We start from the raw sequence: 27064 nt of genomic DNA, 5'->3' as shown, positions 1-27064 counted from the left end.
CGGTGTAGATGGCAATGTCTGTTCTCATCATCCCATTCATTACTCTTCACCACGAAATAAACTTTATCTACAGAAAATAATACAGAAAGACTACTAATTCAGTAACGCACAACTTTGCTCTTCCAGTGTGAGCGTTGTTCGTTGTAAAAGCAAAGTTGTAAAACTACAATTTTAGCATACGTGTAGTTAATTGTACATGATCAGAATGATATGTGTATATCTTATGGAACACTGTCCATTCAATGAACCTGTTGTGATCACTGACTGAGCAAACTGAAGAAATGTTTAATTCGTGCTCTGTTTTAAACTAATTAGTGTCACATCCAGCGAAAATATAAACAGTTCATATAACTAGATTACTATTGTTAATAAATGTTATAATAAAAACAATGTATTGCCGGCCCTCGTGGCGGAGTGGTTAGCACATCGCGCTACGACGCCAGGGGTCCCGGGTTGGAATCCTGGCCTGGGCATGGTTGTATGTGAGTGTTCATTCATCAATTTCATCATATCATCACTCATCACCATCTTCGCAAATTAGCCAAAAGTGGCACAAGAAGCGAAGTAAAATAAAGTAAATCAATCAATCAATCAATCAAAAAACAATGTATTGTTATTATTACTATGAAAATTAAAACTAAACAAACTTGAAACACCTCGCGACAAAATTCTGCGTAAGCCAATTATAGTTACAAAAATTGTAATTTCTATTTAGGAACTGTAGGTACAAAATAGGAACAGTTTTCGGTTTTCCATTCATTGCTCTTTATGGAAGATTAAAAAAAGAGATATAATAATATAGCCAAGATTCAAGACATGAAATCGCGACTGTGATTACTATCTTCCATTTCATAAATGTTTGAGAATCTTTTGTCATCAAATTACAGTTTTACTATCCATGAAAAATTCGTTACGTGTTAAAAGAACGATAATTCATGTTTGTTTTCTTCGCTCGCCTGCGTGCCAGATGGTCAACTGCTTCACAACAAACAAATTTTCGTCCTTCCTCCCTTGCAAGCGATTGTGTTTGTTTCCCCTCAGGTACCCCACCCCAACTGCTCTCCCGTCAGCCGTGAACAGTAAACAGCGAATGCCTACCTTCAACGATCTCATATGAAGATCTGTTTCCACGTGTACGTAATCATTAATACTTTTTAAAAATCATTTCGCTGTTTCTTTAACATAACTTGTGTAGGCTCGTTAGGGACTATTTACTGTGTCGGAGCTCTACGAGGCAGTAGAAGCTGAGACCCAAGAACACTGTGAAGACTGCCAATCTCGTGACGTATTCTGTTACGTCAGAGATACGTACAGAGTAAGCCACACAAAAACCAACCCATATGACCCTCCTTTTTTTCCCTTCTTACTCAGATTCGACTTTCGTCAAATGTATGAAGGAGCCTTAATAGAGCAATATAACTTTATCGTATTCACAGTTGCACTTGAAATATTTTGTCGGCAGTTGAACGGTTCTACCCACCCCACCCGCTTAAAATAAAGTGCGTGGTGTGACAATATAATTCCCAGAATGCTCCTGTGAAAGCAATAATTACTTATTACTTGCCTGTGTACTAGCAGCTGCTCTCCCTGTGTAGCTACACCCTACGTAGGACAATAGTACCACTGCCACTTGAAAATAGTTTTCCGGAATACATGACAGTATAGATGACGTGTTTACTTGGTTAACGTCCAAGATCTGAAGAGAGCTGCCGCCACAAACATGGGTGGGGATAAACAGCGAGTTGGTTTCGTCCGATCACACTCAATCTTCAGCCAATACTTGCAGCTGTCATTCTGCTCGTTTACTCCGCGTGGAGTCTCAGTCACATGATTGTGGATACGCTGTTGCCGTACTTTGCAACTTCAATGTGGAGACCGTGGGAAGGCGGAGGGGCGTAGAGTAGATGTGTGGCAACACTGAATTGAATGTGATTGTTGCAGCTGGTGGGCGCGCTCCTTGGACTTCAAAACCAGCGGGTCGTTAACGTAGCCAGTGCGTCGACTATAAAGTTTTCATGTTACCTTGGGTGTTATGGACATCCAGTGTAGCCAGTGCAGGCAAAGATAGCTCCCTGGCGTGTGAATACCAAGGTAAAAACATCACATAGCTATGTGTACAGCCACCTGCAATAAAAATGAGACATCTACACCTTGAAATACTCGCTTCCCTGCATTGTGTGTTGCCTATCTCTACAGCAAGACAGAAATTCATTTGCAAGTCCTCAAAAGAAAGTTCAACCATCGCCCTAACAGCTAGGCACTACATATAGTACCAAGCAAGGGAGCAATTATTTCATATAGGTGTCTGTAAATTGAAATATATAAAAATAGTCATGCCGCGGCCTCAATTTTTTATTGCAGATGACTGTACATCGCGATAAATACATAATTCGAGAGGATATGTTAAGCCTAGCAACTTCACCCTACCAGCGTCTATGCAGGTATGATACTATTGTCATAGCACATTATAGCGCCTAATGTTACCCTACAGAAAAAAGGCCAGTGGTAACCATGAATTTGTGATGTGTCGTTGCATACTTACAGGTTATAAAAGTTACTATTTTTCAAGAGATCGGAAACTAGGACTTAACAAACAAAATGTTATTACGACAATGATCACTTCGATGTCCTCCACACACTGTGAAGATCTCTGCATTCTTAGGGCATTGAAATACAGTATTTAATTCTTAGGAACTAAAATATGCCATAAGTATGATAAAAGCTGAAGCTATTTGAGGAAGAGAAAAATAAACTTCCAAAACGATGTCCCAAGTTCACAAAAAATGGATGTAGTATACAAATATTTGATTGATTGGCTTATTTTACTTCGCTTTTCTGCCACTTTTGGCTAATTGCGAAGATGAGGATGTGTGCTGATGATATTGATGAAGAGACACTTATGAAGGACACCCATACCCGAAGTCCCTGGTGCCATAGTGTGCTGTGCTAATCACTCCACCATGGAGGTCAGCCACACAAACACCTCTGATTTAGACCTGAGAATCCCCTTAACGACTTTCTTGAGAATTTGCCAACCTGTAGTGGCTTGATAAGTGGAAGAAAAGGAATATTTCACAAAAAAATCATGAATATGAGCTATAGAAGTGAAATATGATCACTGTTTCACATATCACGTAGAACAAATAATTAGTGAAGCGTTCAAGAGCCTTGGGTTCATTCTTAGAATGGGGAGGGATTTCAAGAGTATAGACACACTAAAAGTTTTGTATTATTCGTATGTAAGACCAAAACTCGAATATGCATCTGTTATATGGAATACAGACACAGCAAAGTACAGTGAAGCAATTGAAAGAGTCCAATCAAGATTTCTTAGATTTTTAAAATACAAATTTCAGAAAGTTTACCCCACATTTGAACACTACGACAACCTAATATATGAAAGTCGGTTTACAAAGCTGTGTCATAGAAGAACGTTACAGGAAATAGTATTCATGTGGAAGTTGTTAAATAACGAAGTAGATGCTGAACATCTACTCTGCCAGATAAATTTTCGAATCCCGTCGTCGAAAACTAGACTCAAGAACGAAGTTTTTCTTATAAAGAAGGCTAGATCGGAAATTAAAAAGAAATCTCCATTGTGGAGAATGTGCACCAGTTACAATAAATTGCTAATCAAGAATAACATCCTTGACATCTTTTCTATGAACCTAAGGGACCTCAGTAAAGCCACTATTAACACAATAACCTAAGCTTAAACACATAATTTCCTAATGAAATGATATGTGATCAAGTGTGTGTGTGTGTGTATATATAGGAAATAATTTCAAATGTATTTTATGTAGGTGTATATATATATATATATATATATATATATTGCAGAAATATATGTAATTGTATTCACTATGTATCCTTCACAAGGGCTCTGTAATTAGGTATGTACCTGTTGAGTTCGATAAATAAATAAATAAATAAATTACAGGAAAAAAATTGATATACTTTAGGGACAGCGCTCAAAGTGAAGAGGGATGGCACATGCCCCAGCTAGCAAAATTTTGGCAAAGTATCCCCCTCCCGCTAGCTGTCTCACAGTTACCATGTTAAACCATGGGAGCATCCCCCAGCTAATCGCAAACTGGACCAAACTAACATTTTCCAATTCAGACACTGGGGGAAAGACAAGTCCACATAAACATGGCTTCAGAAATAGGTCACACAGCCAAGGAGAAATAATGGAATAGTGAAGAAAAGCATTATGTTGAATTCCAAAAGTACAACGTGAAAAAGGTTAATGATGACAATGAAAAGGATAAAATAAGAATGGATACATAGATATGTACGAGGGGAGAGTGAAAAGTTTTGAGTCTCACAGGAAAGGGGTGTTCGAGCTACAGTTTCTCATTATGATTTCTCTACATAATCACCCCCCAGATCAATGCACTTATGCATTCTGTGCTGCAATTTGTTTACAGTCATCTGGTAGAATGATTTGTCCTGAGTCTCGCACCATTGACTGACCACCTTCATCCATGTGGAAGTAACATCCTCGAAGTGAATTCTTCATAGCGGGGAAAATGTGAAAATCTGATGGGAGCAGGTCGGGGGAATAAGCTGGATGGGGAAGTGCGGTGAAGCCACACTCGACCAAAGCAGCCTGTGCAGTGAGGCCTTGCCGACAGAGGTACCGAATCACGGCCCTCTCGGCCACTTTCTTCTCTGACACTTCATTCATTTTCAACCTGACAAAAAAATAGAAGAAAACATGTGAATTTCATACAAGTTCGCACAGAGTGTTCTAAAACTCACACCTTACATCCTCCAAAATTTTAACTACCTAGCCACACTCCTTCCATGTAAGGCTCAAAACTTTTCACTCTCCCCTCGTATATATCATGTATATTGGCAAAGTGTTCACCATATAGCATGAGCAATTAATTCATTTCACTGATAATGGAGAACAGCACGTTCAAATAGTACATTTGTAAACATCTACATCAGCTTTCTGTTTAGGTTAATCATTGTCATGGGGATTAGAGATTAACATTCATATTTTATCGATTCCACATCAAACAATTCCACAATTAGGGATTGAACCGATTCTGTCGATTGCATATAAAAAGGAAAATTTAACTAACAAACCTGAACCTATTCAATGAATGTATTCAACTATCAGTTATCCTTCAATTGAGTTTGCCTTACAAAAAGCATCTGCTTTTTTGGAAATATACTTTAACAATTTGAGAGAATTACTCTTAATATTTACGAGCTATTTATAGTAATACTGAACAGATAAAATTATCAGCAATGTTATTGATTGGGTAATTTGCCTACATTAGTGGATACCACAATGTTAAATGTTTTATTTACACTGGGAGGGATAGAAGCACCAAATTGGTGCAGGATAGCCAAAGTCTTTTCTCGCTTCTGGTGCAAACATTTCTATGCCTTCTATACAAACTCATAAGTAAACAAATGAAACCACATGTCTGCAAGTCATCAACTGTCAATCTTTTTATTTGACATATAAAAGTCTTATTTACAAAAAGTGGAACCTATTACACATGATATGTACAGTCGTAAAGCACATTTCTTGTAACAAATACATTACACATGAAACATACAGGCAGGCACAACATTCACACCTACCCATCATGCATGCTATCAAAAAAACTACACTTTATATTTGATTCACACTATAACAATGTTCTCTCAATATTTGCAAAATATAAAGGATCTGACATGAAAAAGCAATGTTTTCATTTTATGAGTTTCACACAAAAATAAACTAACAGGAAAAACTATTCAGAAATCTATATAATTTCTTTCATTGATATGGTTCTAATCATGAGCAACAGCATTTCATCATGCAGTCTACAACTTTTGTAAAAATATATATATATGACTCTGCCATATCACCTTCTCTGATACAATAAATTACTTTTGTAATCAAATGAATTGAAGTACATCAGAAATATAAAATGAAAGTAAATCTGCTTACATGTTGTTATTTTTCTAGCTTACTCTCACAGCAAGAATAAGCTGAACATTTGAAAATTAAAATGTTTACAACGAATATGTTATGGGAAAGCAAAATATCATAATTTGTATCAGAAATCAATTTATCTTCAGTAATCCTTACGTTTTTAAAAGTTTGTAAGTGTAAACCACATATCAAGTTATAAATTTATATTCATTCATTGGGAAAGTGATATTTTGCCTTTCCATGGTCACATTTCATTGTCAGAACAAATACCCAAAGCAAATATTAATTTTATGATAACACTGCACACTCATACCAAGAGATATCAATGTCGATACACCTTAGAAATGTGCTTTGACTGTACACATGCAACTCAGCTCATACTCCGGAAATCACTTCTATGGTACCAAGATATTATCCATTCATTTTTTTTTTTTAACAATTTGTCATTATACGCTTTTGCAGGCATTGTTATAGGATAGTCACTTTCATGATTCAAAAAATCAATTTGTGCATCTGCACAGTTGCATTAGGTTGTGGGTTCAGTACTCAATGCCTTACAATAATGGTGGACGGTTGGCACCAATTAAATAAATAGGTACAAGATGGATAAGAGTTTCCAATTCAGACTGTGTTCTTTTCAACACAGAAATATTTAGTAACATGACTACAACAATCATCTGGATTGCACAAAGAAAGGCAAAAAATAAATACTTTTGATTATTTTTGACATTTTAAATACAGAGACCTATTTTTCATTGATATGTCGCTACTATATTGCACAAATGTATTATGCTAATTTATTTCTTTTTGAAAACTCATTTATCAGGCAAATGATCTGCAATTTGCATTTAATTCTAATTCCAAAAACATAATAATCGTGAAATATTTAACTTGGTATCATTCTAATGTAAACCTATATGCTTCTGTTTTTATATATTTCAGAAATAAATGCTTAAGTATTCAGAACTTACTTAATACAAAAATTCATCATTAACGAAATACACATGGGTATATTTTATATATATGTACACATATTACTGAAACAAGTTAGGGCAAATATTGCTGAATTCTTTTCCATCTCTTGTGCAAAATGTTCTATGGTTTTAGTAACTGAAATGCATTACTTCTCCTTCTAACAATTTGAGCAAAATATAACATAAAGTGTACATACTGTTACCATACTTGACCAAATACATGAGTTGCTGAACATTTCTGACTAAGAAGATCGAATTTCTACACAAGAGATGAATGTAACATAGGAAACATCCAAAAATTAAGTTCAATCACAGTATGATGCACATTGCACTTTCAGCAATGCATTTTTAAAATAAACAACTTCAGTTCATCACGAAAGCAACCTGTTCCAAGCCACTTTTTTAGTTCTTTTTCCTTAGTACAATAACAAAAAAACAAATGTATCTGAGCACACACATCGTTGGCTGTTGTGAAATAACTCAATGAATTATATTAGTCATCAGGCCGATAACTCGTCTACATGTCCAGTACTTAAACATCATTTTGAATAGACTAGCCATGATGCTTCATCTCTTATGAAGAGACGTATAGATCACCAAACTTTGTGACACCAATCATAACTAATTCGCAGTACTGAAAAAAATCTTTGGTATGTCATACTCTTATATTTATCTCCCTGTAAACAACTGTATTTGGAAGCTCTGGTGATTGTAACAAGTGCACCCATGAAAAAAGGACAGCACTTCTATACCCAGCCTTCAACATCACTGTACACTTTCGTATAAATAGATATATACATTATTTACACACACACAAAAAAGATTTTTGTAGTCTTTCTTCATAACACTTATCAGTCTGTATCAAAAACACTTTATGCGCACTATGGGGTTTTGTCGTACTTCTTGTCGTAAGTCTTTTTTTATGAATTATTGCATAGCGAATCACTTAAGTTGTCTTTGCACAAAGCTCACATATACACACGCGTTTGATTATACATGAGTTGCTAGCGTGCCTCTTTTAACAGGTGCCTGAGAAGGTATAATGTACTGAGACGTTGGAGAGTTGGGTAACCTGGCTACCTGCGGCACTGCACCATTTCTCGATGCAAATGACGTCGTTGTGTTGGGAGCTGAAGTCACATGTGGTGGGGGCAAAGAGGTGGTGGAAGTTCGTAGATAAGGATTGCCATACGTGGCTGAGTACCTTGGGTCTACACTATTTAACTGTGTCAACTGTGATCCATACAGAGAGTTACGACTTGCCTCCAATGGTGGAGGATTATAGTCCCTTGAATAGTCCACATATGGTACATATCCATTGTTGTTTTGTCCATCCTGTACAAATGTAAAAACAGTATTAAAATCGAGACACTGAATATGATCACAATATTACAACTACATTTTTTTTATACATAACAAAATACTTTATATCTACTTCAGAAACCTGAATAACTTGAAATTTCTAATTCTACTTAGTAAAAAAATCAAATTGCATTTCATGCACTTCAGAAGTCTTCTCTATTAAACTAAAGCATAGTTAACAAAGCTGGATGAAAGGTAAGCTACGTACTACACCACCTACGAAAAAGATTATATCTGTGACCTGTCATTGTAATCAAATAGTTAAAAGGCAAGAAGGCTATTGTCATCAAAACAGTGCATGATCATAGTTAAAGATAGTCACAAACACTTCATGCAAAGCACAAAGTTGTGAGTAATATAAATATACTCACACACAATGGAACCATATTTGAAGTAGGTCACTATCACAAAGGAGAGTTACAGTATTAAAGACTGGAGACAGTATATCATCACAACAATAGCGAGATACATTGTTAAATTTCACTCTTTACTATTGTTACAAGTGTGATATTCAATTATATAATTAAACAGCAATTATAACAGCATGAAAGTGTGAGTTATCAAGCATAATTAATGTGTCTCTTTATGGGTGACTATTACAATGTTATAACAAACATTCTGTTAGTTACAGTTCAAGTGAAATAGAAAAATACACAGCTTACAGTGCATCCATTTTACAAAAACTAATTAGGTTTTGCATGTCATCATTAAATGTATGATTCAAGTTACAGTATGTGGTAATGAGTGATAAACATGTAACACTGAATTTTTTTTTTTTAAACTCAAATCTAATTCACTTGGTGGACTACGTTTTCATACAACTAGTAGCATAGTCAATTTTTCTATTAAATATTGCAGTATCTCAACCTGCCGAATTCAAGTGAAAACAAGTTTGCAAAATAAATACTCTTTCACTGTAGTGATTAGTTTAAAACAATTAGTTCAGGCCTTATAAAAAATGTCTCTCAAAGGAAACCTCTCAGGCCTGCATGGGATGGTGGCAATCACTTCCTCCAACTGCCTGGACATGGATATAATGTGTAATTTTGTCAACAAACAAAGCGTTATATGTGTTCTTCATATTTCAGAGAGAGACAAAGAGGGGAAGAAAGGAAGAAATAAAGAAATGTGCAGATAGGGAGCAAAAGAGAGAGAGGGAAAAAGAGAAAGACAAATGACGAGATGATTGAGTCATTGTGGGTTCAGAAACAGTACCAAAATTTCATTATTGTTGGAATAACTTTTTCTATATATTGTGATACTGTAATCATTAGACCAGGAAGGCCACATTATGTTTCAGGTTGGGTGAGGTACTGAAAAGAACTTGTCTCTCTTCTTGGACCTGCCATTGCTGAGAAAAGTTAACGTACATACAGCTGATCCTAACAATGGATAACAGTTAATAATATGTACAACATTAACATGTATTATGAACTTGATATAAACTGTAAACTTTGAGAAGGAATATGTATGTAAAACGGAAATGCCATTATTTGGAAAAAAAAAAAAATCAGCTTAATTTTTAAATGATGAAATGGGGTCCACCAAGTTGATTTATACCAAGTAATCATGCACACACGACACAATACTCACAGCTTTTGGTGGAAATGAAGGCTCAGTATAATCTGCAGAATATCGATATATGTTTTCTCCCCCATTCATGGGAATTCGAGGAGTTTCGCTGCTGTCCTCCCACTGTTCCGAGTCTGGCTCGTTCACATTACTGAGAGAGGACGTTGTGCGGATTTCCACTTTCAAATCTGAGTCGTTCGATGATCTGTCAGACTGTTTTGACTGCTTTTCGGCTGGTTCCGGCTCTGAAAGAAAAATATTAATGAGCTTCAAAAGTTATCCACAAAATACTTCAATTTTTCATATTAATTAAAGTAAATTTCTCTTTGTGTGTAAGTTGTATATGTTAAGGTATTAACTTTCAGAGTAGAAATGGTGAGGTTTAAATCAAATAAGTAGAGAATACTTCCATTTATAATGAATAATGTGTAAAATACACAAATCTTTCAAATAGTCAAAGTTTTCTGTTACATTAGAACTTCTGATAGTGAATAAAAGTAGGCAGTATTAAAGTGAACAATTATGTACACAATAAAGAAAATACTACAATTGATTTAACAACAGGGAGTTCAGTCTAACTAAACATTAACATACGACAGTTCATATATGTAATCAAGGGATCCCAGGTTCGATACTCGGTGGAGGTACATTGCACAGTGGTTCAGATCCCACTTTAAACTGTAGTTCCAATCTCGATTAGCCTATCTGTGCATAAAGTAAACTTGAAACCAATTCAAACAAGCAAACAAACGAACTTCATATCATGAATGGTATGGTACCAATTAAGAATGGAAATGAAATTATGCATTTCTAAATCAAAACTAAATAGGCATTACATATTGTTTGCTCAATTTCTTAAATTATGAATATTAACTTAACCTGTGGTGCAACAGACCATGGGGGCCAGAGGCGACCTACGGACTGCTGACCTCACTCCCACATGCCTCAGCAGAGGTGAGCGATAATATAACCAGTTATGGAGTAGCATGTGGTTAGCATGACAAATCCCCAGTCACTGTTGTAGGTTTCCATTACTGGGTTACGCTACTCATTCATAGCTCCAAAATTTCCTCACAATGATGGGTGGCTACTGGTCCCCGCACACAGGCCGAAATCTCACGAGAAAAGTTATTACATGTCCCCCACGGAAGTCGAACCAGCGTACACATCATGTAGCTTGAGCTCAAAGTCTGATGCCTTAGACCACATGGCCGTGCAAGACTATGATCATTAAGGTAAATTTAATTCTTTATCATTGTTACATCATTAATTATTATTCAAGACAATCCATCTATAATACTCTAATATTACGAATAATAACACCTAAATGATTAATTCTGTTAACTTCACAAATATTTTAACTAGCAAAGACAGATAAAAAGAAAAGAGTGCATACCTGCAATTGTTGCCTGATTGCAATAGAATGAGATTAAGTGGTTAAACATAAAATTTATCATATGAAAAGTGTTGCTAACTACTTATGGATTTTATAAAAATGGAAATGAAGATGTCTTACCTTCTGGCTTCTTTGTCTTTCTTTGGCACAAAATAATAACCATTGTAATTGCAATTATTACAATCACTCCTCCAATGATGCCGGTCAGAATCATCAGCAAAGGAAAACTCTCTGTAAAATAATAAGATATATTCGTTAAGTTAGCATGCTTGAACAATGTGTAATATTTTAAGGAAAACAGAATTTGACAAGTATCAATTACATAAATGGATAAAGAAGAATAACTTATAAAGTCTTAAGGCTGAAAACGTTACAAAAATGAGAGATCAGAATGAATGAATGAAATATTTCAAACTGAGAGCTTTGAAATTCTAAAACTTATGAAACTCTACACTTGATGTTATTAATATAAACATATTTGAAATGTTCTGTTAACATTTTAGTTGCATTTTCATGCACTTAAATGATTTGGTAAACAGTTGTTTTACTCACACAAAGATAACATGAAATAACCATGCTTAAAGCTATTTGCACATACAATATTTGTTCGCAATTATGAAAACAATTGACTTCAGGCTATATTTTGCACGACGTAAGCAAAATTATTCAATATTGTTAATAGCTACTATGCTGAACCATTTTAGCTTCTCTGTAGAAAGTGAATGCTACACAGAGTAGAAGCATATTAACTATTCACTATAGTATAAATAGCAATAATAAATTACAAATTTTATTTAAGATACATACTCTGACGTTTAAGAGTTATTTCAATGACATCTCCTCCATAGGAATTTGCAACAGAGCAGTTGTATGGCCCAAAATGATGATCCTGAGATTCACGTATGACAAGAGTGCTTTTTATACCTTCTGGTAGTGGATCTTCCAAAATGGAATAATCTGGATCATCTGTAATAGAAGAGACAACATTATTATATATGTTTGGTTCATTACAATGTTCTGGGTTATTGTTAGAGTTATAGTTTTCAAGAAAGGAATAGGCTTCTTTTAAAGTTTAAAAACACATTCCAGCAGTGCCCGAAGTTGGGTGCAGGGGATGGTATCCTCCAGATGGGAAGAATTACACAAAATATTCCCCCAGCTGTCCTATTGTTACTATGGAAAAACCAATGAAACATCCTCCACCCATCAATTTCCACCTCAAGCACTGCAATTCAGTATTTTCTGAAACAAATACTGGAAAACACTATCTGACCATTCATTGTGCAAAAACATTGATACATTTTATTAACCAAAGATATGCCTTACAAGAACAGTTCCTTTTTGTATTAATAGCAATGAAATAGATGCTATTCATATCTAAATTACTTTTAAACTAAATTATCTAAATTGTAGCCTAGTTAATTTTCTACTAGCTAACTGCCTGGCTCGGCAATCTTCAAATTAGTTAATTTCCTTGCTCAATTACTTTTCCTTCCAACTAGCTAAACACAGGGTTCAGTTACTTTTCCAACTAGCTAACTGCATGCCTCACCGTTTTTACTGTGACGCAATTGTTTATTATACTAACTGTGGCTCAGTTGCTCTTGACTAGTAACTGTGCCTTACTTTTTCACTACATAACTGAGTTATATCTTCCTCTAAGTAACTTGATCCAACCTTATTAATATAACCATTAGTAGGTTCAGTTATTTTTTAAATAATAACTTCCTAAACTTTATGTCATAAAATTTTAAGTTCCTTTCCATCATACAAGATTATTATAGATTCTTATGAGAGGTAAGAGATTTATTACTTATTGGAAACCCATAAAAAGACAAAGAAATGGAGGGCAAAGTTCGATCTGTACTTACTTGTATCGACCTCGCGACCATAATGCGTCCACACTACTCTCTCGGGCTTCGGAATGGAGAAGGCAATGCACTCCAGCCTCACGTTGTCCCCTTGGACTCCAAATTGTGTTTTATGGCTGATTATTGTAGGCCTGCTCTTCAGGTATATGTGAGCTTCTGCGGTGATTTCTGGGAAACCGGTGACTGTTGCTCTGCAACTGTAAAGGCCCGCCGTGGTGGAGTCAACAACGCGGGTCAAATTGGGGGAGTGGCCAACCACCTGGAAATAGTCATGGAAATCAGCTTCATGTGTATAGATATAATAATCACTTAACCAGGTAGGCTACATATAGAGACAAATTAATTCAGACTAATTTTAATTATTCCTATTAAACTGTGGTCTGGTGAGGGGCACATCCAGCTGCTAACAGTCACTAAAACTAACTGCTAAGAGCTCAAATCCTGGCTCTCCTAACCAAATCGCATGTGCAATATTAGAACTAAGCGGAATTGTTAGGTTAAGAGCTCTTAGCAGTTAGTTTTAGTGACTGTTAGCAGACCCTGGCACAATAACCCTTTTGAACCTACTAGTGTTAACAGTGCTTCGAATATCACTACTGAAATAGAGCTTCCAAAGAAGTAAATACATCAGTAATGACATTTAGTTAAGATAATGATTATTTGATTAGTTGAGGAAAATAACTGTTTAGCAATCATAAAAACAAACCAAGTGCAAACAGATCAAGATCGTTTCATGCCCTGCAGATGAGCGAAATGCATTGCACTCGTTAATTAAAATGTGCGCCATCTGTTATCGAGAAAATGAATCATTCCCAGATAGCACAAAAGCTTATGGCAAACTTGCTGCAATTTGACACGTGGTATCTAGTTGGCTGATTCAAACTTGATGCAAGCTTACAGCTTATCAAGCTTGTTAACTTTACATGAAAAGCTGTATTTCAAGATTGAAGCAAGTTTACTGTGCCGTCTGAGAATACGACAATGCACTTATTGCACAGATTCTTAACAGAACGTGGTGATATTTCAAAAGGAAACTTTGCCCGCAATTCTTCCAGTGCTGAAGCCATTCTCTTGACGCTACTTGTGTGAGCAGGGTAATAGTATCTGCGAGGGAAATCTGACCCTCAAAGTCGGCAGCCATCAAAGTGCTTCCGCCGCTTTCCATCGACAAAAATGGTGTCACCTCCTTCGCTCTCCTCTTCTTGATCTCTCCCAGTTCCACATCTTCCACGCCGTTATGGCCTTGAGTCTATTTCTCATCCCAACCCAATACTCGGAAGAAAATTGCTTTGATGATATCGTCCAAAGTTTTCCTCTATCTAGACTGGGATATGAAATATCTGGCCTGTGCTTCTCCCTACCCCCTCCCAACGTCTTCATCCGCGCTATCGAGACGGACTATCTGGTGAAGAGTCAATTTCCATATTATGTCGTTGACAGGACATTTTCCCATCCTTACTTTCTCTTCAAGGGCGGCAAATTCTCCCCGTGGTATTCACAACTTGATCTTGAAGTGTCATCAAGCGATTCAAAGTAACCTGAATGCCAGTGAGCGACATAGCCATTTTTCTAAGTAGGATAATGCATTTGGAAGAAGCAAGTTGCAGTTGCTGTTGAGTTAACCACAGGACAGATTGTTGCACGATTGCACGTGTCTGATGACTGCATTCACGATAATTGTTTGTAATTCATAAGTAATGTTTTAATTAACGAGAGTGTTTTCGAAACCAATCAAACGTATACAATAGTAAATTCTTAATGATGTTATATTAATGATCGTCAATTTGACAATATCTGTATTGATTAAAGGCCTCTAAACTATATCGGTGACAACTAATATGAGTCTATGCAACATTGGCTATTATATGTCGCTTTTTCTCTCTTCTTGGTGTTACCACGTGGATACGCGATGCCTTAAGCAGGATTCGAACCTGGCACCAATACTTTCCATGCTAATCACTTCACCACAGAGGATGGCTAAAATGAGTGTGATCTCCCTTGGCAACATTCAACAATACAGAACACATTTCGCAGTAGGCCTTAACTTAGCAAACAAAACCAATAAATCATTCAACTATTTTTATTTGTTACTTTTTTCCTACTATAAATGCTGCATCGAACTTTAGGACTGTTACTGTTTCTAAATTGGAATCCAAAATTTTCGCAAACACACGTTACCAAAATTTTCAAGGCTCAATCACGGTAAATACACTTTTGACATAACCCAAGAGATTTCCCATTCATATCCTTCAAACATAATTGCAATTGTGTGGTTCTAATTATCATGCTCGGCTTACCTTGGCGGCTTTTCCGTAGTACCACGTGATGTCCGCTGGGGGGTTGCTGTCGACGTCACACGAGAGCGAGACAGTACTGCCCTCTTCCGCTTGGACATTCCGTGGAGTGTGTTTGAACTTTGGCCCGTCTGGAAAAAAGCAAGGAAAAAGATTCTTAATTAACATTCACAACAAATATATTTCTAATCAGAAATTTAACTACAGCTTCACCAAGATAAGAATGCCGCCGGCAAACTCGCGAAGTGTACAGGCATTTGTTTTCTTCTCTCGTGCCTGCAAGCCCTGCGACTGCACCGCCACAGGTGCATTGTTATTTTGGTCAAGATACAGTAAGTACACTATTTGAGCTTCAGTAATCACACTACCAAGTGGATATGACCAGTGAGCGAGAGGGAAAAATTCATACAGGGAGAGAACAAAATAGAGAAATAGAGAAAAATAAAAGGATGAAGCTCGAGAAAGAGAAAGCAAAATAGAGAAAACGTGAGGGGGGGATAGGAAAGATTTGATTTGGTTTATTTTACTTCGCTTTTCTGCCACTTTTGGCTAGCCGCAAAGATTAGGATGAGTGATGAAATTGATGAAGGGTCACTCACGTCCAGGACGGGATTCGAACCAGGGACCCCTGGCGTCTTATCGCGCAGTGCTAACAACTCCGACACGGAGGTCGGCGGGAAATAGAAAGGAAAATGATAAAACAAATAACCAAATATGAAATATAGTAAATATAAGATTCTAGGATGGGGAAAGGAAGGTGAAAATATAGAACGATGGAAAACAGAAGGGGGAGAGGGGAAGGGAAGAAAAGCAAGATATTTTATCTTATTCGGGGGAAGGTCACGTGACTCCTCTTGAGACACTGTATGGGCGTTAGTGAGTGGATACACTTTCATTGTTATTATCATTGTGCCACCGCTGTTCCAGAAGGAATTTTGCCAGCCTCTGTGGCGGAGTGGTTAGCACAGCACTCTACGACGCTTGGGGGCCTGGGTTCGAATCCAGGACTGAACATGGCTTCTCTTTTCTCTGCGAGTGTCCCTTTATCTATTACATCATTCATTACCGATCCTCATCTTCGCAATCAGCCAATAGTTGCAGAAAAGCGAACCAAATCAATCAGAAGAAATTGAAGACTAAAATTGGTAAACGCTGAAAGTGCCACAATAATTCAAACACCGATTTCCACGTTAAACTGTGAAATGTGCCATGCTTTATAATGTGGTAAACGTGAAATGTGGCTGATAGCCCTCTAAGTAGTTCAAAGGGCGTGTAAAGAGGTCACTAGTGTGCACGTTCTTACGGGCTGATGTGCGGAACGATGCGATTTCCCAACACTTTCGCTTTTGGCACTTACAACGTTTACCACTTTTAGTCCTCAATTATGACGCTATGTTGAGGATTTCAGGAACGTTCACCTGTACCAGTGCTACACTTGAAAATAAATGAAAGGAAAGGGAAGGGAAAGGGGGCGAAATTCGAATGGTCAACCAGTTCGCTACACGCGAGGCTACCAGACGACCGCAAAAAGTGCGCTAAGATCTATATGTAATGATTCTCCTGAACCAAAGGACTGATTTAATAGGCTGCAGCTTTGATTCTCGTAAACCACTCTTTTACCGGCACACATAAAAACAGAGACGCTGCCCCTCCTTTTGGAAATACGATGGGGGCATGATCATCTCGTTCCTCAAGTACTGGCCCCTCGCATGAGAATGTTCTCTCGAGGGCTCTATGACCTCTGGAAAAAAAAGGGGAGGATTTAGGGGAAAGCAGGGAGAAGCCATAAAGAACTCCCTTCTACCGCAACATCCCTACGTCTTTTAATACACCTTGCAATCTTCCGCAACTACTGCCTCATTTCACAACAACTCTCCCCTTCAAGCGCGTCTCCTTGGCAACAGCTCCTGGAGAAACCCTTTTCCCTCCCCACCCATCCACCCACCATACCACCTCCCACCCGATCTCCCCGCTGGGGGTGCATATACCACCGCTCCGGGATTAGACATTTCTCGCTTCATCTTGAGAAATATGGGAATTGTCTACCTTGAAGGTGTTATGCTACTACGTAACCTTCGAATCAATGTGGATGGGCCTTATTCCTGCTTGAATCAGCTTAACGGGCCGCTCCTCTGAGAACACCGCACCGACAGATCTGTTACGTCATAGTTTGAGAAGAGAATGAGCATCGGGAACACCTTGTTCGCCAAATCCTCTCAAAGGAGCATTCAGGAACGATCTCGACGTGCGGTGAACCTATCCATGAAAGGTAATACTGAAATCTATGCAGTATCGTTCCCCTCTGACTCAACGAAATTCTAATTTCCTCATGCCAGCTGTTTCCCTCTTTTTATGTTGGGCTGTTTCTCTGGCGTTTAATATCTGCACATGGCAACACTGCTGTTTAACTATTATTGTTAAACTCACCATGCATTTTCTGCTCATACTACACCAAGTGCCCTTGATACCAGGCACTCCAACGAGGTAAAACGCATCCATCCTGTCCCCTTTAATGACAGGAAGTGCGGAAAATACTTCGAACCTCAACCACAAGATGAAAGTGGCTCCCAAAATGCAGTTTTCACACTAATTTTATAAGACATATTTGCTAGTGACCAGCAAGCATTTCCTAGTAAAATTTAAACTTGGTACAGAAGGAAAATTCCTCTTAGACATACTTCCGTGAGTAATTAATTTTATGAGGAATAACTTATATGATATTAATATACATTCTCGAAGGAAATTTTATCTGATGTAGACTTTTTTTTATTAACCTTTGATTTTCATAATGAGATTTTACCTCAGTTCTGTTTAGAAAAACTACAACGGGCACGCGTCCCGCAAGTACAGATATTTAGTTAAGGACTATGAAAGCAATTGGTTGTAGTAATACAAATAGCTGCACAGTGGGTGTCAAAGATGCTAAGGACTGTGAAAACAGCTGGCTGTCGTAATACAAACAGCTGGTCACTGGGTGTCAAAGATGCTAAGGACTATGAAAACAGCTGGCTGTAGTAAACCAAACAGCTGCTCACTGGGTGTCAAAGATGCTAAGGACTGTGAAAACAGCTGGTTGTCATAAAAGAAACAGCTGCTCACTGGGTGTCAAATATGCTAAGGACTATGAAAACAGCTGGCTGTAGTAAAACAAACAGCTGCTCACTGGGTGTCAAAGATGCTAAGGACTGTGAAAACAGCTGGCTGTCGTAATACAAACAGCTGCATACTGGGTGTCAAAGATGCTAAGGACTATGAAAAGCTGGCTGTCGTAATACAAACAGCTGCATACTGGGTGTCAAAGATGCTAAGGACTATGAAAAGCTGGCTGTCGTAATACAAATAGCTGCTCATTGGGTGTCAAAGATGCTAAGGACTATGAAAACAGCTGGCTGTAGTAAACCAAACAGCTGCTCACTGGGTGTCAAAGATGCTAACTGTGAAAACAGCTGGTTGTCATAAAAGAAACAGCTGCTCACTGGGTGTCAAATATGCTAAGGACTATGAAAACAGCTGGCTGTAGTAAAACAAACAGCTGCTCACTGGGTGTCAAAGATGCTAAGGACTGTGAAAACAGCTGGCTGTCGTAATACAAACAGCTGCATACTGGGTGTCAAAGATGCTAAGGACTATGAAAAGCTGGCTGTCGTAATACAAACAGCTGCATACTGGGTGTCAAAGATGCTAAGGACTATGAAAAGCTGGCTGTCGTAATACAAATAGCTGCTCATTGGGTGTCAAAGATGCTAAGGACTGTGAAAACAGCTGGCTGTCGTAATACAAACAGCTGCATACTGGGTGTCAAAGATGCTAAGGACTATGAAAAGCTGGCTGTCGTAATACAAATAGCTGCTCATTGGGTGTCAAAGATGCTAAGGACTGTGAAAACAGCTGGCTGTCGTATCACAAACAGCTGCACACTGGGTGTCCAAGATGCTAAGGGCTACGAAACAGCTGGCTGTTGTAATATAAAGAACTGTACACTGAGTGTCAAATATTACGAAATCAGCTGACTGTCTTAATACAAATAGCTGCACAGAGCCAAAAAAGGAAAAGAAAAACAAATAGGAATGATAAGATTAAATAGTTTAAGACCGTATCACGAAGAAAGCAAATTACAAGACCTTTCCAGCTTGTCTCGCTCCCAGCTGAAAAGGTACCGGGGGAAGGGGTCCTGGTGACATATACTTTGTGTCCTTTAATCGCCCATTGCTGGAAGGGAAACAGAAGAAAAATACGTATTTAAAGAGGTCATGAAGAGATTATTAGACCCTAAATTTTCTTTTAATCCTTCGCCTCTGGAAAACAAATTAGAGAAAGGGGTGCGGTGGGGGACATTACAAGGTTGAGCTCAAAAGTCACGGTGGAGGAAATTAAACTCCGAGGTGGCTTCCGTTGGGTTCGATATTAGTTGCTGGTATTCTGCAACCTGTCTCACTCCACAGTGACCTCAGTGTTGCTAACCTCAACATAATGTTACCGTTCCATCAAGCCATCACTTTAAGATACATCCTCTAATCACGAACTGATGCAAGATAACCTACCGTTAGCAAAACTGGCATCAATGTTCTCCAAGAGGAGCCGGACAGTAAAACCATTAGTTTATATCCAGTAGCGATACAAGAACAAGCAGAAGAAAAAAGAAACAAAGTACGAATATAATACATATCGAAAAATGGCAAGAAAATAGGCGAAGAAGAAAACGTAGACAATTTCGAGACGAATAATTAGAAACAAGCGAAGTAATACAAACAATAGATAATAAGAGTGGTAAAGATGCGAATGAAAGACGACAGTAAGGAAGATGGATGAGATAAAGTGAGAAGGAAGATTAGAAAGAAGTCTTAAAAGAAAATGAGAACGTGTAAAGAAAAAAAGGAAAGCAAAAAGTAATATAGAAACAAAAAAGAGAGAGACGACTATGAATAAGTAAATAACGAAAGAAGGGAATTGAATAAATGACAGCAAGTAAGAGCATTAATAAAAGGAAAGATGATAAAGAACAATAAAAATGAGAAAAGCGAAACAAAACAAGGGAAGTTGCGGTGCAAATTGAAATGAACGAATGCAAAAATACATCGACAGAAAGTAAACAAAGACAATAATAATAAAAGGGAGCGAAGAGAAGAGGAAAATAAAATTAAGCGAGAGAAAGAAGACAAGGTAAACCGAGACAAAACCAAAAAGAGCAAAGCCGAGAAAGGAAGACCGCATTATTCAGCGTGATCTAAAAACATTTGACGCAGGGTATTTGGAAATTGGAGAGCAGCACATCATGCGCAAGAACAAGGGTCATATCCCCCATCCCAGCTTACACAACACCATCCTTATATCAATAAAGGGCGGTCAAGCTCTGGGTTTTTCCCCATCGTTCCTGAGCTGTTAATGAACAAGTTAACTAGACGAGAGGAAGGCCTCAACCAGCTACGCTGGGGAAATCATCCATGCTCCACTCCCATGCTGGGGGCCGTAATAACGATTTTTGCTTTAATAAAGAAAATAATAAACCCCAATACTTAGCACAGCGACCACATAATATGCCGGGAGATTGATATTTAACTGGTAAAGCAGACCATCTCATGCGTGTAGCAATTTATATTTGATGGAAAACCTCAATTATGCCTTAGATTTATGCACTATTAAAGAATATAGTCTGTAGCGAAACTATTATGTCCGTATCAGTAGCGTACGCAGGATTTCATCAAGGGGGGTGTCATCTCTTATAATTAATTAGTTTAATTACTACTAATGCAGCTGCTATTTATGAAAGAAATAGAACAAAATTACATTTCTTTTGTTTCTTTGTTACAAAATAATTGTCTAGTCAACGGTTATTTGTATATGATAAGTGAGACATTTTAAGTGTGAAGAAAATCCATAAAAACAAGCAAATACGTATATTAAATTTATTGAAATAATCAAAATATGAAACTCATTCAAGGAGCCGCGCTGGTCTAGTCGGACAACTTCGTGGGAGATCCGGGTTCGATTCCCGGAATTGGTTGGAATTTATCCAGCCTTGTCTCCGCACCCAGCCCCATAGCAATGGGTACCTGAGAGCAACCCTGGGGGATGAAGGCTGCCGGAGCATGGTGCTGATTACATCACCTGCAAAATAGTTCAAGATCGAGAATCTTTGGGGCGCACCACACCACTACGTGTGCCTTCATGGCACGGTGCTCTATGCACGGGGGAATTTACATTACCTTTACCTATGGAACTCGCCCAGGATGATGATGAAGCGCGAGAATACAATTCCACTGAGTCTATGTTTTCGTTGAAAAGTAAGTTTATAGACATTCCAACACATTTATCACTTCTAGGTGATTCACAAAGCACTTCTTCAACATTATTTAATGATGAGGATGTAGACTCAGCATCACTTGAGAGTTCACAAGGGAATGTGAAATCAGTACCGGGAAGAACTTTTGCAATAAGGTCGGCACACTGCGACGAAGCAAGTAATTTTCACAATTCTCGCGAGAGTCACTGCGCGACTTTTTGAAAAAAAAAATAAATAAATAAATAAAAAAAAAATTTAAAAAAATGCAAAATTGAACTTTGCGGCCGCTTAGATTGTCTTTGGAATGTTGTGTTTTTCTTCATGCTGCATGGGAATAATAATTCAAATTATTATTATTATTATTATTATTACTGTCGCAGATCTTTGACTGTGATAAATTAGCCATTTTTATTTTTTTCTACAGCATTTTCCATAATATTTCAAAAGCTCAAGGGGGGGGTTAAACCCGGTAACCCCCCTTGCGTACGCCACTGGTCCGTATGCTTGCGAATAATTACACTGTTCGCATTTTACAATAATTTAGTTATGCAAGAGTATAACAGATGGCTCTGGATTGCAAAGTTAAAAAAACAATTGATTATTTAGATAATACTGCACTTAGAACTACTGTAACTGTGTCATTAATGCCATTTAAATGACATTCAATAAGAGTATTAATGCCTACACAGAAAACAATCATAATTAGATAAATTTTAGTATAAATTACGCAGCTCCTCAGCTGAAAGATTGAAATTTGTTTTCAAGTACTTGCTACGGTTTCATCATTGCAACACCCGGCATCGCTTCATCCTTCGTGTGTCAGTAAGTATATGGTTAAGGTAAGTTAGATTACAATGTTATAATTTAACTCTAAGGCAAGGAATTTTTAATAAGAAGCAAACCGTTGTGAGATCGATGAAAATTGATTACCGTCAGTGGTGTCAGCGCGCGGGTTCATGGTGGAATGACAAACAGGTGGATGCACGCGCATGGCTCTCAGCCATACGTCAGAGCTCTGACGTCAACATAGTGGCCACAGCCAGGAGAGGGGGTGCTTTTCAGAGGGTAACAAGTGGAGTTTCCGGGTTTGTTCTTTTCTGTAGACCATTGAACTGGTGTTTCTTTTTTTGTTGTCTTCGTTTCACTTCTAGTGAGAAGAATCTAAGTGCATTGCGAAAGAATATGTCTAACTGTGCTATTTACGGCTGTAGCAATCATTACAAAAAGACGAAAGGAACGAATATCAAGTATTTTGGGTTTCCTGTTAAAAAAGAAGAATTTTGTTACGAATGGGTATTGGCTTGCAGGCGGAAGAACAAAATAAACAATTTTATATATCTCTCTCTTTATATATATATATATATATATATATATAATATATATACTATATATATATATATACTATATATATATATATATATATATATATATATATATATATATATATTATATATATATATACACACACACACATCACACATACATATAAATATATATGTGCATGTATTGTGTGCTTTCACGTATCACATTTTACGTTGCTTCTTCTGCCTACTTGGGCTGATTGCCCAACACAAATACTCTTACCCAGTTCAGGATTCGAACCCGGTAACTTCCGTGGCAATATCGCGAGTCAAGAACCCGGCGCCCTCAGTCACCGAAGCGACTCACGTATATATGCAGTCTAGGTGTGTGTATATTTACGTATATGTATTATACGTACTATACATATGTGTATATATATGGTTATTAATGCAGTCTGTGTTATATGCTCTTTCGTGCTCAAATTTATTTTCCCCGTGCATATAGTACCGTACCATGAAGGCACATTTTAGAGGTTTTAGGTTGTAGCGACCCACACATTCTCAGATCTCGGTCATTTAGGAGGTGATGTAATCCGTACCACGCTCCGGCAGCCTTCCCACCTCCCCCGTGGAAGGAAGTCTTCTATAGAATACAGCTGGATCGCGAAACAATTATTGCACAGTGAAAACCCTTCCGTTCGCAACACATCTAATGTTTCTTCTCCCAATATGATCAAATGCTTACTCATTTAGGTATCTACAGTGACGTGCCCAAGGGAGGGTTGGTGGGGTCATAACCCCATTTGACACAGTCCTTAAAAAAAGAAAGTAAAAAACAGGAAAATACGGCAAAATGAGGACTGACCACCAAAAATAGTATGCGTAACCCCTCTCCCTGCCGAAAATCGTTGGCACGCCACTCTTCATCTCGGACACATTTTTAAAAACAACTCACCAGAAAGTTTTATAATTTCCTATTACAGACTGAAGTAATGAACCTTTAACACGATCAAATGAATCATGAACAAGTCCTTGAATTGAACGCTTAAAAGGAAATGATATCAGAGACAACGCCATTTTTCTCTTGGATCCAAGGTTCGGTCAAAGAATTTCTATTTAGGAATGGTTCTAATTAACGCGCATTTATATCCTCAGTATATTCTAGAACGTTGCGCAGATAAATGATTTATAAATATTGCCAGTAGTTCGACTCCACTTATTGAAGAACATTCCCTCTCGCGCCTTCCAGAGATTAAAAATTACAACGAATCGCTCTACGTGTGGCGATACCTTTGCTGTGCAGCTTCCAAATGCTGACAAGTCTCTACATAGTGCTCAAGTTTGCTGCAACAATACTGAAAGCTCCGACAATACTGAAAGATCAAGAAAAGTTTACGTGCAATATTATCAACAACAGGGTTATAGAACATTTTCCGTCTTGCCTTGATAAGTATTTCTCCCCTTAAATTATCGTCACATTATTCAAAAACCAAAAATCCTAGTTTTATCTAATGTAAACAGAAATATTTCCTGAAGGTGTGTGGGGGGGGGGGACCTCGAGCCCCCTGATTCCCACCTTGGATACGCGCTATTAACAATAACAGGGTTATAGAACAATCTTCGTCTTGCCTCGATAATTGTATCTCTTTAAATTATCATCACATTATTCAAGAAGACAAGAACCTAATTATATCTAGTGTAAACTAAAATATTTCCTTTCCTGGGGAGGGGGGCTCGAGCCACCTGATTCCCACCTTGAATACGCGCTATTAATAATAAGAGGGTTATAGAACATTCTTCGTCTTGCCTGCCGAAAATCGTTGGCACGCCACTCTTCATCTCGGACACATTTTTAAAAACAACTCACCAGAAAGTTTTATAATTTCCTATTACAGACTGAAGTAATGAACCTTTAACACGATCAAATGAATCATGAACAAGTCCTTGAATTGAACGCTTAAAAGGAAATGATATCAGAGACAACGCCATTTTTCTCTTGGATCCAAGGTTCGGTCAAAGAATTTCTATTTAGGAATGGTTCTAATTAACGCGCATTTATATCCTCAGTATATTCTAGAACGTTGCGCAGATAAATGATTTATAAATATTGCCAGTAGTTCGACTCCACTTATTGAAGAACATTCCCTCTCGCGCCTTCCAGAGATTAAAAATTACAACGAATCGCTCTACGTGTGGCGATACCTTTGCTGTGCAGCTTCCAAATGCTGACAAGTCTCTACATAGTGCTCAAGTTTGCTGCAACAATACTGAAAGCTCCGACAATACTGAAAGATCAAGAAAAGTTTACGTGCAATATTATCAACAACAGGGTTATAGAACATTTTCCGTCTTGCCTTGATAAGTATTTCTCCCCTTAAATTATCGTCACATTATTCAAAAACCAAAAATCCTAGTTTTATCTAATGTAAACAGAAATATTTCCTGAAGGTGTGTGGGGGGGGGGGACCTCGAGCCCCCTGATTCCCACCTTGGATACGCGCTATTAACAATAACAGGGTTATAGAACAATCTTCGTCTTGCCTCGATAATTGTATCTCTTTAAATTATCATCACATTATTCAAGAAGACAAGAACCTAATTATATCTAGTGTAAACTAAAATATTTCCTTTCCTGGGGAGGGGGGCTCGAGCCACCTGATTCCCACCTTGAATACGCGCTATTAATAATAAGAGGGTTATAGAACATTCTTCGTCTTGCCTCGACAATAATTTCTCCTTAAATTATCATCATAGGCCTATTATTCAAGAAAACAAATACCTAATTTTATCTAGTATAAACTGAAACATTTCCTGGGGGGGGGGGGGTCGAGCCACCTGATTCCCACCTTGGATACGCGCTAGTAACAATAACAGGGTTATAGAAAATTCTCCGTCTATTCTCGATAATTATTTCTCTCAAATTATCATCACATTATTCAAGAAGCCTAAATCCTAATTTTATGTAGTATAAACAGAAAAAATCCTACAGGGGGGGGGGCTTGAGTCCCTTGATTTCCACTTTGGATACGCACTATTAACAATAACAAGGATACAGAACATTCTCCGTATTGCCTCGATAATTATTTCTCTCCTTAAATTATCGTCACATTATCTTATTTCACACCACAAGAAACCAAGAACCTCATTTTATCTAGTGTAAACCGAAAACTTTCGGGGGGGGGGGCTCGAGCCCACTAAGACCTCTCCTTGGATACGTGCCTGGCTCAGTACACCATGGTTATGGTTATTCCGCGTGTTTTGAAGTTATATTGAGTCTGTAGTTGAAATTTGTCTCCCGAAGAACGCTTCACTGTAAAGCGAACGGACTCCTTTCAGTCCTCTTCTGCAACGATGATGACGTCATGCGCCGGAAGGGAGAGTTTTCAGGATCGGCTTGCATCCACCTCTTTAGTCTTTACACCATGGCGCGGGTCCGATACTCTACGTAACGAGGGTGCACCCTGCCTCACAGCAAGACAATAAATATTTATTGTTTTATTTAACATGGATTTGTTATGCGTCTATCTGAACAAAACCTAACGTAGCGCAATGACTCCTTTGTTATACATCAAGATGATAATTATTTTAATGGAAGACACTTGAGACGATACTATGCTACCGCACTGCCTTCGGCTTGTCAACAGAGCAGAAAATAATGAAGATATGCTGTGCCAGGAAGAGAAAACTCTGCGTACTAATTAAAAGAACTAAGGCTTACAGTTGAGTACGCTTACAGATGGAAATGTTGCCCTTATCTGTCGACGCTTTGTCTTCTTGGCACGACTGTACCGCACATGTTATTGGTGCACCGTCTAACTCGTGCACCTTTGTGGTCTTGCCAGCGATAGACTCAAAGTTCGCCGCCTGTCGTCCATCATGTTGAAATCTTACGCTTTACTATTACTACCAGTCAGTGTTAACTGTGTGTAACTAGTTACATGATGGATAATAAACATGTTAACAACTATGACACCAGATTGTGTAGCTTAACGTATTTAGTACTATTACTTTAGGTCATTGTGATGTAGTTTGCAAAGCGCACCGGTCCTCTTTATTTTACGACTATACCACTG

General features: G+C 37.9%; 1 protein-coding gene across 5 annotated transcripts in view; it reads right to left on the bottom strand.

Annotated features, from left to right (window-relative positions):
* Positions 1 to 5445: 5445 nt before the first annotated feature.
* LOC145978931 (irregular chiasm C-roughest protein-like) overlaps positions 5446 to 27064 on the bottom strand; it is a 535995-nt gene continuing 514376 nt past the window's right edge. For all 5 annotated transcript variants that reach the window (XM_083111919.1, XM_083111921.1, XM_083111922.1 and 2 more), the window contains 6 exons: positions 15414 to 15541; positions 13117 to 13375; positions 12053 to 12211; positions 11366 to 11476; positions 9871 to 10094; positions 5446 to 8250 (listed from right to left, as the gene is read on the bottom strand). In XM_083111919.1, the coding sequence (XP_082968045.1) occupies positions 7906 to 8250; positions 9871 to 10094; positions 11366 to 11476; positions 12053 to 12211; positions 13117 to 13375; positions 15414 to 15541 (1226 nt within the window). In that variant the 3' untranslated portion in view covers positions 5446 to 7905. The remainder of the gene's footprint in view (positions 8251 to 9870; positions 10095 to 11365; positions 11477 to 12052; positions 12212 to 13116; positions 13376 to 15413; positions 15542 to 27064) is intronic.

This window comes from Lepisma saccharinum, chromosome 25, assembly GCF_977018435.1.
Source record: "Lepisma saccharinum chromosome 25, izLepSacc3.1, whole genome shotgun sequence".
Classification (NCBI taxonomy): domain Eukaryota; kingdom Metazoa; phylum Arthropoda; class Insecta; order Zygentoma; family Lepismatidae; genus Lepisma; species Lepisma saccharinum.
This window is presented reverse-complemented; position numbering and strand designations above follow the sequence as displayed.